Source organism: Balaenoptera musculus, chromosome 12 (genome assembly GCF_009873245.2).
Source record: "Balaenoptera musculus isolate JJ_BM4_2016_0621 chromosome 12, mBalMus1.pri.v3, whole genome shotgun sequence".
Lineage (NCBI taxonomy): Eukaryota > Metazoa > Chordata > Mammalia > Artiodactyla > Balaenopteridae > Balaenoptera > Balaenoptera musculus.
The window spans coordinates 81,887,746-81,900,455 of NC_045796.1; the positions used below are offsets into that span (position 1 = coordinate 81,887,746).

The following is a 12,710-nucleotide window of genomic DNA, read 5'->3' on the forward strand; positions in this document are numbered from 1 at the left end:
GTCTTGTGGTGCTGTGATTTCGGGGCAGTGCATAATCTGTAGTTTGCACATAGTGTACCTGATAAATTTCTGCTTGGAAATGTAGTAAAAACCTCAATAACTTGGAGTTAGGCAGGCCAGAGGGTGAAGTCTTATTGTAACTAATTAAAATTTTTAAAAAATTAAAGAAGCAATTTTTACTTGTACCAGATGCTTGAAGTAGTCGAAAGCAGGGTGATGAAAGTGGGCACTTCAAGGGCTGGGAAGCTACTTGTACCCATGATGAGGGTAGAATAATTGTACGTATATTTTGCTTTTAAATGCGGGACTGAGAGAGGCTGTAAGGTAGGTGCGAAAGCGTTTGGAAGCTGTTTACCTTTTTGAGTTGGTCAAGCAAGCGCGTTCCAAGTTTGCTGATTATTTTCACTCGTCTCCAGAAGGTGACAGAACAGACAGGGAGACCTGGGTGGGCTCCTCAGAGCCATGGGGGGAGGCCCCCTCACGCGACAGCCCCTCACCCTTCCTCCTGCGTCTAAAGCGTCTCTCTTAGGGCTTTGTTGCTTTGTGTTCCAGAGCTCTAACATTCTGAGCCTCCTTTCAAATAATCCCACTGGAGTTAATGATGCACACCGTGCAAAACTGCTAGTGGAACAGAAGGAGGGGGGTTCTAGGGCAGAAGGGGAAGATCCCTTTTGGAGCAGAAGCCCCCTGGTTGGGCAGCGCTGGGTAGGTGCTAAAAATGGTCATTCTGAGCAGCCAGGGGTTCCAGCATTTGGGCACCTGCTGGTCCCCACTTCTTATCACTCGTTTAGCAAACCCTTTTATTACAGCTAACACAAGGCTCATATGCGCTGGCATCTGTTTTGATATATCAAATAAAAAACATATAAAAGTAAATATTCAGTATAATATCAAGTTAATTTTTCTTATGATACCCTCAACAACATTTGCAAATCTCTCCTCTTCCCAAATTACCAATGATTCCTTCAGCAACACTGGAAAAAGGTAATTTTTAATTTCAACCCCAAATCTGTATACGATCAGTTTCATCGACTGGGACCCAGTTAGTTGAGAACAAACCAGTTAGTACGAGATGAAAGCAGTCACACTAGCTGTTTATAGACATCTTTTTAATGTTTTACTTTAAAACAAATAATCCCAGTAAAAGAGAGCAAAGGAAATTACATTTGAATGGTAGCTTGAAATGGATATGATATTCCTGATTTATTTGTTTTCAGGAAACAGACAACTGCATTGTCATACACGAATTCCAGAACTGCTCACTTAAATGCACATAATTATATTAAATTAAGTTTCTCTTACAAAAACATAACCATGTCATTTTAAGGCAAAAAATAGCTTCTGGGGAGATAAGTTAACATTTATGATATTTTCTCAATCTGGATGAAGTGACCTATTCACTTAGTTGCTCAGTTGCATCATTCCTTATAGTTTGCTTTGCAAACAGGCATGAGAATTAGTCACTTTGTGCCTGATTTCCTCCTCTCTGTTAGACTTGTTTTACTGGCAAATTAAGAACGTTCAGAATCACTGAGTCAAGGGGAGGCAAGAAAGGCACCTTAGAACAGGAGATAAAGACTTAAAAACTCAATCAAGTGTCTTCTTTAAACAAAACTTGCAATCTACGCATGTTAATTTAGCTGAACAAAATGCAAACATTTAGATCAGACAGAGCAAAAATTTTCAGTTCACATCCTAGAAGGGATGTTGTTTGTTTGCCGTGAAGCGTGAGCTGGATCAGCCCCACGAACTGCAGAAGGGCAGACGAACACGAAAGCCGGCGGCTGATCAGCTAACTTGTGCTTCGAGACGCCGTCTGGGGTTGACCGAAGGGACTTTGCTAAAGAAGTGTAAGTAAGTGGGAGGCCCCTCTCAGCTCCACCGAGAGGAACAGAGCAGACACAACCCTCCAGTGTTCACACAAGACAACCGGCTTTCGACATCCAGGACTTTTTGCGCTATAGAGTAAGACAGACACAAAATGGTCATGGCTTGGATGTATGAAAGCTTTTTCCCAACCTGGTTTACCACACGGGGCTGTGGGTAACCCTCAGTGATGGGCTTAGGTTTGTTTCTGAATCTTCCGTCTTCAGCAACGCCGGATGAACTGTACTGTGTCTGAGGCCTAAAGGGGCCAAAGAAGGGGGTCCCCCGTACATTCAGAGTTCCTGCTGCCAGTGGGGTTTGACCCGGACAGAGTGTGTCCAAGACTCAGTGCTACCTGAAAGCTGCTATCTCCTGCCTCTTCCTCGGCTGACACCTGGAGAGGCCTGCCGTGCACGGCGGGGGTCTGGCTTTGGGTCAGTGGAAGGGTGTGTGTGTGTGTGTGTGTGTGTGTGTGTTCTTGTGTACAACCTCCTTGGGAGGATGGATCACAACTTAGAGTGGAGACATGGGTAGATGAAACATTGCATTTAATACTTTACTAACACTCTACGTTTTGAAAATGAAAATAATGGCTTTGAAAGCTTGAGAACCTCTTCTTAACTGGAGTGTAAAATTTAGACTCTCTTCTGCATATCTCCAGCACCCAAGCACACTCTGAATGACACGCTCCGGGGGAGTGTGCTAGGATCCCGGTGGGGCGAGAAGAGGAATCTTGCCAAATTTCAGTGTTTATCAAAAAGGACAGGGTCTTAAAAGGCCGAGAAGCGCATTTCGGGTGAGTGGAGAAGCGGTTTACTTGGGGATGTCGGCTGGTGAAGTCCAGAGGGGAACTTGTGGCAGGGAGTCCATAAGCCTGTGGAGAAGAAAAGTCGGGGGGAGTCTGGGGTGGAGAAACCCGGCTGGGGAGAGTTGGGAGGGACTTGGCAGGTGTCAGGGCATCTTCTGGCCTCTGGGTGGCCGGCGATAGCCCTGCTGCGTCCTCCTGGCCGCTGGGAAAGTTTTCCCGGAGGCAGCACTACTGCCAAGGAAAAAACTCTTCCTTTTTAAGTCCTCCTGTGGTGAGAGTTTAACCAGTGTTCTCTCTCTTCTCCTGGCCCTTTGGGTGCCGTTACCTTGGCTGAAGTTCTGCCGGTCTGGGCTAGCGAGGCTGGTTTCTAACAAGCGGTCAACTTTGCTTGCCTTCTGGTACATACATTTCTCCTTTGGTGTCCCTTGGTCTTTTTGCTGCCATGCTATATTATTAAGTGTTTTGATTCGCAGACCCCGCCCGTGTTACCTGACTTCGAACCATAAAATGTTTGTACCAGGAAACTGAACCAGTAATTTCAGACTGGGGGCAACATTCTCGGGAAGAATAGAAAATGTGCACTACAGTATAAAAAGTAAAGGACGTTTAGTTTTAGCCTTCCATATGCAAAATGTACTACCTAATAGCAAAAAACATTCAGGGCATATTAAAAAATAAATGCCTTTCAAAATTCTCTGCTTATATATAAGAATAAGGGATGTTTAGGTAGTTGAATTCCCTAGCAATATTCGTTTTCTAAAAAAATCAAGTTCTTTTCTTTTGGTCTGTTTCCCTCCCTCTCATGGCCCTGGAGGGGGAAGTCATTTTCTTGAGCTTCACTTGTTTCCCGGTGTCGCGTCTGGACTCTTTTCAAGCCTTTTCCATCCCCGTCTCACTCACATGTCTGCTCCCAGGATCACTCACACGTCCGCTCCCAGGATCCTGCGTGTGTATCAGCCGTGGGAAGAGCCTCTCGCACTTGCCTTTAGTGGAGAGCGCTGCAGGGCACACACATCAGCCCTGCCCGGCCGGCTGTCCGCTGCTCGGGCCTTGGTTTGCTTGTGTAGCAGCTGATGGAGCGAGCCGTCAGGGAATACGTTTCCACTGAAGTCAGATGTGTCAGAGAGTCAGCCTATTTGCCCCACTGGCCCTGAATTTCACTGTTTGCACATTTTCTAACCGACTAACGTTCTCGCATAAAGAACATGAAAATGACGTGCAAAGTTGCTGGCCACAGCGTTGAGCCACCAAAAGCGCACGAACTGACATTCAAATTACATTAATAATAAAATGCCTGAATAGGAACGGGTTGGCAAGTACGTCTTGAACAGGCAGCCGTTTCTGTGATTCCCCAATTCTGCTTTACTGGACACCCTGTTAGCAGCTGATACTATGTTTACACGTACGCACGTCATGGCCTCATTCTGAAACTGTATTCTGTGTTTTACCACAAAGCAGAAATGCCTGAAATTTGAAGGCGCTTACTCCCATCATTTCAAAACACGGAGTCCAACCTTATAAACGACCTGACCTTGACATTTTCACACACACCACAGCACCAGCAGTGTTGATTTCTCAGGAGTTTTAACTCGAGGTACCTTCCTGAATGAGGGGTAATGTTGTCCTACCTGGGAAGTTCAGCCATCCCCTGAACATGCATTGTCATGCAATTAAAAGGTAACGGGCTTGGAAACTGCCTTTCCTGCTCTTCCTGATTCTTGGGCATTCAACTTTTGAGAAGGGCCTCCCGAAGAGTTCATGCAGCGACATGTATGGCCGAGAGGCTGCGGGGCAAGGGAAGCGAACGAGGGCCTCATTTCAGCCTGGCGTGGGCCCGGCCGAGGGCCTCCGCGCCTCCCGCCACCGGGCCCGCGCTCCGAGATGATCGGAACCGTCCAGTCCTGAGAGAGTCCGACGCCAGGGCGGGTTCCCGGGCCGGCGGCCCCGCGTCCAAGGCGTCCGACCCGGCCTCCTCCGGACCCGCCTCTTCATCAGTTATAAACAATTTGGATTCCCTCCATTTGGGGTAAAAATCTTGGCTGCCCCTGGAGCCGCTGGACTCGCTCCCCGACAGCGGCACGTCCAGGTCCTCCGCGGACCGGATCAGGTTCTGCACCGACGCCGACTTGCCCCGGTCCTGGGCCGCCGCGGGCCGGACGGAGAGCAGGGCCGCGCCGTCCAGGTCGAGGCTCTGGCGCAGCGCGCGCTCCTTGGCCGCCACGCGGTCCTTGGCGGCCTCGAGGCGGGCGGAGACGTCGGGGAGGCCGTCGTGTGGGCCCGCGGGGCCGGGGGCCAGGGCCCCCAGGGCGGGCAGCGGGGCCGGGATCTGCAGGGTGGCGGGAGCCGCCGGCCGGGCCGCGCCCACCCCCGGCCCCGCCGGGCCGTCGCCCGGGCTCCCGGGCCCCAGGGCCGCCGGGGGGCTCAGCGCGTACAAGGTCTGCGCGCCCAGCTCGCCGGGCGCCAGGATGAGCTGCAGGCCCCGAGCCAGGCCCGCGCTGGCCGAGCGGGGCAGGCGGCCGCCGGGCGGGGCCGGGCCCGGCAGGTCTCTGCCGCCGGCCGGGCTCTGATAGTCCGCGGTGTGCTCGCAGTCGAAAGGCGGGATCTGCAAGGGGGCCAGTGCGAGGGCCGACGCCGAGCCTTTCCGCAGGGCGTGCTGGTAGATGTCCAGCAGGCAGTCCAGCTTGGCCTCGATGGACTGGACCTGAAAGAGGGGAAAACGCACACCTGTTGATCAGAACGTAAGAAGAAGTCCGGCTGTGCCTGCACAGTGAAGTCCGGAGAGGCAAGTAGGACGCCGTCCTGACTCGGCACCAGCTCAGGATGCCCCGTCCGGCCGTGAGGGCGGCAACGGGGGGCTCAGAGGCGGGACGCTCCGGCGTCGGTCCGCCTGGTCTCCACTGGCGCCCCTCTGCCTCCCCAGCCTTTAAAATTGATTTTCAGGGGCTTCCCCGGCGGCGCAGTGGTTAAGAATCCGCCTGCCAATGCAGGGTACACGGGTTCGAGCCATGGTCCGGGAGGATCCCACATGCCACAGAGCAGCTAAGCCTGTGTGCCACAGCTACTGAGCCTGCACCCTAGAGCCCGCGAGCCACAACTACTGGGCCCACGCACCACAACTACTGAAGCCCACGAGCCACAACTACTGAAGCCCGTGAGCCACAACTACTGAAGCCTGCGCGCCTAGAGCCCGTGCTCCACAACAAGAGAAGCCATCGCAATAAGCCCTCGCACCGCAACGAAGAGTAGTCCCCGCTCGACACAACTAGAGAAAAGCCCGCGCACAGCAATGAAGACCCAACGCAGCCAAAGATAAAATAAATCATAAAAAAATAAATAAATAAAATTGATGTTTTCAAAAACCATATAAGTGCTCTACAAAGGCAACTTCCAGACCCTCCTCCCTGATCAGGTTCCCCTTCCTCAGCCTCTTCCCTGAAGACATTCTGGACTTTACTGCTGTCTAGCAGGAAACTTACTCTCTAAGAAATCAAGACCCTAGATACTGGGACTTCCCTGACGGTCCAGTGGTTAAGACTCTGCGCTTCCACTGCAGGGGGTGCAGGTTCCATCCCTGGGCAGGGAACTAGATCCCACAAACTGTGCGGTGCAGACAGAAAAAAAAAAAAAAAAGACCCTAGATATCAATCTAGGCGATTCTAAATCTAAAAATAAAGGTATAAAATGCTTGGAATATTTATAATTAAATTGGGGGAGCATTTTGATTTCTAAAAACTGTCTTTGTATGAGACAATACACTCTCAGGGTCAACAAACATTCAGTGCACTACCATAGTTATTATGCTCTTTTTTTTTAAATTGACCTAAGAGAGAGACAATGAAAATAACCAAAACACAAATAAAAAATAGATCTTTGTTATTCTACTGTTGGAAATCTATAGTTGTTTGCAGTTCGAGTGTTAACTGATGAGAGGAAATTTTCTATTTCTTATATGGAAATCCAAATGTTTTAGAGAAACACTGTCTATGCATAAAGAAGATTTAATTTATTTGCTCTTTCTTGGTTTTATTCCTTTTAAAATCTATTACTCACTAGAATGCATCCAACTGCCTATAATCAATCTTGATTAAAAAAAAAATTCTGGTTACTTCACTCCTGTTAGAATGGCCGTCATCAAAAAGACAAGCGATAACACGTGCTGGTGAGGATGGGGAGAAAAGGGAGCCCTCCTGCACTGTCGGTGGGAATGCCAACTGGTGCAGCCACTGTGGAGAGCAGTATGGAGGTTCCCCAGGAAATTAAAAATAGAGCTACCACATGATCCAGCAATTCCACTGTTGGGACTATATCCGGAGGCAACAAACATTAACTCAAAAAGATGTCTGCACCCCCATGTTCATAGCCAAGACTCAGAGACAAGTGTCCATTGCAGACCAATGGATAAATAAGTTGTGGTGTGTGTATATATATATATATACACAATGGAATATTACTCAGCCATAAAAAACGAGGAAATCCTGCCATTTGCAACAACAGGGATGGACCTTGAGGGCATAATGCTAAGTCAAATAGGTCAGGCAGAGGAACACGAATACTGTATGATCTCACTTATGTGGAATTTACGACAAAAAACAACCCCCTTCCCAAACACATAGGAAAAGGATCAGATTCATGGTGACCAGAGGCAGCGGGCGGAGGGAGGGGACAGGGGGCAGGTGGCCGGAAGGTACCGATTTCTAGTTATAGATAAACAAGTGCCGGGGGTGTGATGCACAAGGGGATGACTGTAGTTAATGCTGCTGTGTGGTACCCAGGAAGGTGTTAACAGAGTAGATCCTAAGGGTTCTCATCACGAGGAAAACGAGTTTTTTCTCTTTTTGTGCTTTCCTTTTTATTGTGTCTCTATGAGATGATGGGGGTTAACTACGCTTACCGTGGTCATCATTCACAGCATATGTAGGTCAGGCCATTATGTTGTATGCCTTAAACTTACACAGGGATATGCGTCAATTCTATCTCAGTAAAACTGGAAAAAAATCTGGCTGAAAAGTTAAGCAGTTTAGTTGAGCAAAACCTGTTACCTGTTTTTCAACCTTGACCACTCGGCCGAGCATGCTGAGGTCATCTGTGGTCTCATGTTCTGCGGTTATTTTCTCTCTGCTCTTCTTATCTGATGGGATTTGCCCTTTTCCAAGAATTTGATCCACACTAGCAGAGAAAGAGATCTGATTATGAGAGCTGAAGGTGGACACTGCCCTAGGCTGGAAGGAAGGGTTTTGAAAAGAAAAATACAGTTATCTCTATTTACGTAAGAGGAAATACAAATGAACTTCTTCCAGTTGATGTGCTTGTTTTCTTCACGTGAAAATTACACGATGTTAATTTTCCCATTATTCTAGTCCATGATGGAATCACTTATGGCTGATCTTCTGGAGGCAAAAATGTCCTAAACTACCAAGTAATTTGTCTGTTTCCACCCCTGACCAGGTGTTTCTTGAATTCAACCACTTAAAAATGACAAAATCATAATTATGACTATTTCATGTTAATAACAGAACAGATTTTTCAATGAACATTTATCATACATCTGCCATATGGAAGATAAGCATATAAGAAAGCTATAGTCTCCGTCTCAGGATTTCTAGTTGGACAGCATACACACATCACATAAGCAAGAAACTCCAGATAAGTTCTGCAAACTCTGCAGCAGTTGAACTTTATAGAAACATTGGGAGGGCACTATACTCAATATTTTGTAATAACCTATAAGGGAAAAGAATCTGAAAAAAAAAAGATATAAATGCATGTATAACTGAATCACTTTGCTGTACACCTGAAACTAACACAACATTGTAAATCAACTATACTTCAATAAAAACAAACAAACAAAAAAACCAATTGAACAAACATATGTTAAATGAAAAAATGCTGTTTGTAATGTTATGGCATTCTCTCCAGGTCAATTGATTTCTGGAAATTATCAATTTAGTTTAAAGATAGTTTACTTTCAAAAACATTAATTCCTTCACCCTCAGAAAAATAAAACTTTACCAGAAAACCATAAATAATCATAGGAATAAATAACAGGATCCTAATTTACATTTAACCTTTGTTTTAAATGATTAATGGACGCTATTTATGTAAACTATTTCTGCAATGCAGCATGAAATGAAATTTAAATTGCAGATTTTACAGTATATTTTAACTAGTGACCCTATCACTATGAAGAAAAATAAAAGAAAACCAATTACATTTGTAATAAACAAACAAGCAAACAAAAACGTTGGGAGCCTTAGGTAGTTCTATGAAAGGACTTGGAAAACCTTGGCTACCTGGGCAGAGATTGTAACAGGGTCACAGGTGATTTAAAACAATTTCCAAGGAGACCTAGTCAGCCTAAATTGGACTTACTTTCTTCCTTTTTGTGTGTTTTAGAACTGAATTATAAGGAATATTGACCCAACTTTCCAGTTTACTTTGTGTGCACAGGAGTACAAGCAGTCATGACATCTAATCTATTCAACTGCAGCTCTACAAGGACTGGGTCATTTGTTCATCTCTGGGTGCCCAGGCTGCCCGGCACGCATTGCAGGTTCAATACTTACCTGCTGAAGGAATGAACGAAACAACTGTGATTTCTGTAACTAATGTTATAGAAATCAGCAGGTGTTTTACTAAGCGCCTAGTATATGCATCACCCTGGGCTAAGTGTGCTCTGGGCATAGACAAACATTGAAGACTCAGTCCTTGTGTTTTAAGAACTGTTCAATCGAATGCTGGTAGTTTGGGCCTGATAGTGAAGCAAGACTGTTAAAAAAAATGAAACTGACTAAATATTTTGGCTTCAAGATGACACAATCAAACACATGTTTGGAATAACATACTGAACTCATTTCTTTCAACCACTAGAGAAGATGCTCCCTGGAAAGACGGTGTGTATCTAGCCCTGTGCAGGACAGGCATGAAGGGAAGGGCCCAGACTTGGTCCAGGGCCAGGGGAACAAACTTCCCACAGGGAAGCAGTATAAGAGCCAACCCTGCGTTTCTCAGTTTGACTCTCCGGCACAGTATTCCAAGGTGAGGAGTGCTTTTACTCTCTGCAGTGGACTCTCTACTCGCTTTAGGGGGTCAGAGGAGGGACAGGTCTGTCTTTGTGGGCTGGATGGTGGGTCAAGTTTAACGAAGGAGAAAGACTAGCTTTTTTCTGAAGGATGGTTAGGATTCAGGCGATAACGGAAACGACAGCAGCATCAACCATTAACATTCCCTGAGCACTTGGTGACCGTGCATTAACTCATTCAATCCTCACCACGACCCTAGGCGGCCACTGCCAATACCCCATTTTCACAGGTGAGACACTGAGACACTGTCGATACGTTGAGGCTTTTAACGACTGATTTACATTTAAATAAAATCTACCTTTCAACGCAAAAGTCCAGCTGTTCACTAAAAAAAAGAGTTAGAAACATGGAATTCAAGAGTTTTCTCTACTAGGGAGACGTTCCTCCCAGACAGTTTCTGTGCCTGTTCCTGTAGAACAAGTAACCCCCGCGTTGCTCACCGTGTTTGCAGGCTTTTAATTCTGCACAGCATGTCCAGGTGACCCGCAGAATACTGTTCGATGACGTCTTTTACGTCATACGGGCGTAATGTTTCCTTAAACTTCCGTTTTGCAACGTGAAACTTCATAATTCTGTAAGAGCAACATATTACATATGAATCTTCATAACTTCACTAAAACAAGTCACCCAAATGGCTCACTAGTATATAGAGGAAACTCTGGGGGAAAAAAGTCACGCATCAAATTATCTTAAGCTCCTGCAGAAATGAAACATGAAAGCCCGAGGTTACAGTGGACAATTTAAGAATATCTCCTGTGAGGCACAGCTTGAATGTAGAAAAACAGAGTAAAAAAGAGACTAAACATTAATACTTAAGTCTTGCACCTTTTTAATGCCCATTGAAACCCTGAATTAAAATCAAAGTCAAAATGCAATTCTACCTTTTCCATGTAACCCCAAGAAGTCCAAGATCAACACCAAGTGAATGCATCCCTATAAAAATATAAAAGTTGTTAAAATGGTCTTTTATGTAACTATATGCATTTTGGAGATGCAGATGTGCTACAAAAACTCTCATTCTCTCTAGGGAAATGTACATTTGTATAGAAATTTATGAAAAGTTTCATAAATTATTTCTGCAGAATACTGCTCAATTAGCTACCCAAGGGTTTTGTTTGTTTGTTTGTTTGTTTGTTTTCAAATGTAACACACTGATCAACTAAGCTGGATGTCTAAACTCTTCAGAGCCAGAGGTTTTATTTATTTACTTATTTATTTGGCCGCACCGAGTGGCATGTGGGATCTTAGTTCCCCGACCAGGGATCGAACCCATGTCCCCTGAAGTGGAAGCATGGAGTCTTAACCACTGGACCACCAGGGAAGTCCCTCCTTTGCCCACCAGAGGTCTTTTTAATTACAGTGTCTCCCCCAACACGGACTCTGTGTTTTAAAACAATATCTCATCAATAAATTTCATGATGTCATGAATAGCTAAGCTGCTTAAGATAACCGGTTACTGCAGTAACTTGATATAATTCCTGGGGAATGCAAAGAAGCACAGCATTTTAATGAATCTGTGCAGCCTTACTGCAGGTAAATGTTAAACTTGTTGGTGTTTATTCAACTATTAATTGGCTCATAGACTCTTATGATCACGCTCATGGGTCCCAGGCTGCAGGTCAGTCAGCTAGGCTCTGTGAACCCAACTTTATTGTTCCTTGGAGCAGAGTGGGAAGATTAGGAACAAATGTAGCGTTCAAGTGGAAAATCACCTATCCTAAGCGATAGCTGACTGCAACAAACCCAGATTGTGTTACTGGTTATAAAGCCCCAAACTCGATCCTGGACCGGATGAGGGCCAGCTCCCCTCTGGCTGCCCAAAGCTGTTTACGCTGTTCTATGCCAAGGCAGACTCCTGACACCTTCTGAACGGAACAGATCTGAGTTCTTCACGGCGCGTTTCAGGGAGGCCGTAAGACTCTGACTCTCTTTCGTGAATACCAAAAACTTTCTAAAGTGAAACAAATTTGTGTATTCGTTACTAATTAGGACCCTGCCTGATTCAGAAAAGAATCCTTTAAATAGAAATGCTTCTGAAAACCATGAAAATATAATATTCTTTTCCCTCAAATTACTAACATAATTAGGATTTCACAGAACAACGAAATCACAAATTATAAGATATCATTATAAGGAAGTAAGGAGAAAGGAAAGAACATTGAAAGTCAAGGAATAAATGACACCGTAACCCAGTAAGTACCAAATGTAGAGGGAGTGCTAATAGCAAAACGAAACTGTCCAGGGTGAGGAGGGGAGAGCCTGGTGGGAGAGTAATTCAGTTGGCTGAATGAGTTTTATATATCATAGGACCATCCAGAAAACAGGGATGAACACGTGTGGTTAAAGTCTCAACAGAGTATGACCTTAGTTTTCTGGTCCTGAGAGACTGCTGCAGATGCTTCCACAGCTCCTGCGTGCCAGGCTTGCTCCAGGAGGGCGAGGATGGGAGGCGTGCTCCCTGCCCGTCTTGGCCACTGTATGACGACCCTTCTGAGCCAAGACCCCGGTCATCAGGGCCGGGCGATTCGAGATGTTTACACCACCCAGTCACCTCCGCTTCCCTCCCTCCACCCAATCCCCTCGCCTTTCCAGGGACTGCACTCGGTTTTCTTGGTTGAGATCAGAAGGCAGAGCGCGTAAGATCTGGGATGCTAGGCTGAGCCCCTTCACTTCCCTGGCCCCGCTGGATGTCTAGAGTGGCTTTCGTCTCTGCGCACAACCAGCTTGACCCGAGCGCTCAGTGCCCGTCTCCTGGACACGGAGCTGGACGGTGGGATGTGAAGGCCTCGCCCTCCCACCCCCTGCCCCGCCGCCTCACGTGGGGTGGGTCTCCCATCGCTGTGCCCTTGCTGAACGGCTGGCCCTGCCCTGAGCCCTTTACCTCCATTATGTCAACGTGAAGCCCTAAGAGTTTTCCACCTTTGATATCTGGGTCTAGCGAAGGCTCTGGAGGTTGG

At 46.3% G+C, this 12,710-nt stretch overlaps 1 protein-coding gene across 5 annotated transcripts in view; it reads right to left on the reverse strand.

Moving 5' to 3' along the window:
* Positions 1-972: 972 nt before the first annotated feature.
* Positions 973-12,710, reverse strand: part of KCNQ5 (potassium voltage-gated channel subfamily Q member 5) — a 571,236-nt gene continuing 559,498 nt past the window's right edge. For all 5 annotated transcript variants that reach the window (XM_036872164.1, XM_036872162.1, XM_036872165.1 and 2 more), the window contains 3 exons: positions 10,194-10,325; positions 7,714-7,840; positions 973-5,375 (listed from right to left, as the gene is read on the reverse strand). In XM_036872164.1, the coding sequence (XP_036728059.1) occupies positions 4,488-5,375; positions 7,714-7,840; positions 10,194-10,325 (1,147 nt within the window). In that variant the 3' untranslated portion in view covers positions 973-4,487. The remainder of the gene's footprint in view (positions 5,376-7,713; positions 7,841-10,193; positions 10,326-12,710) is intronic.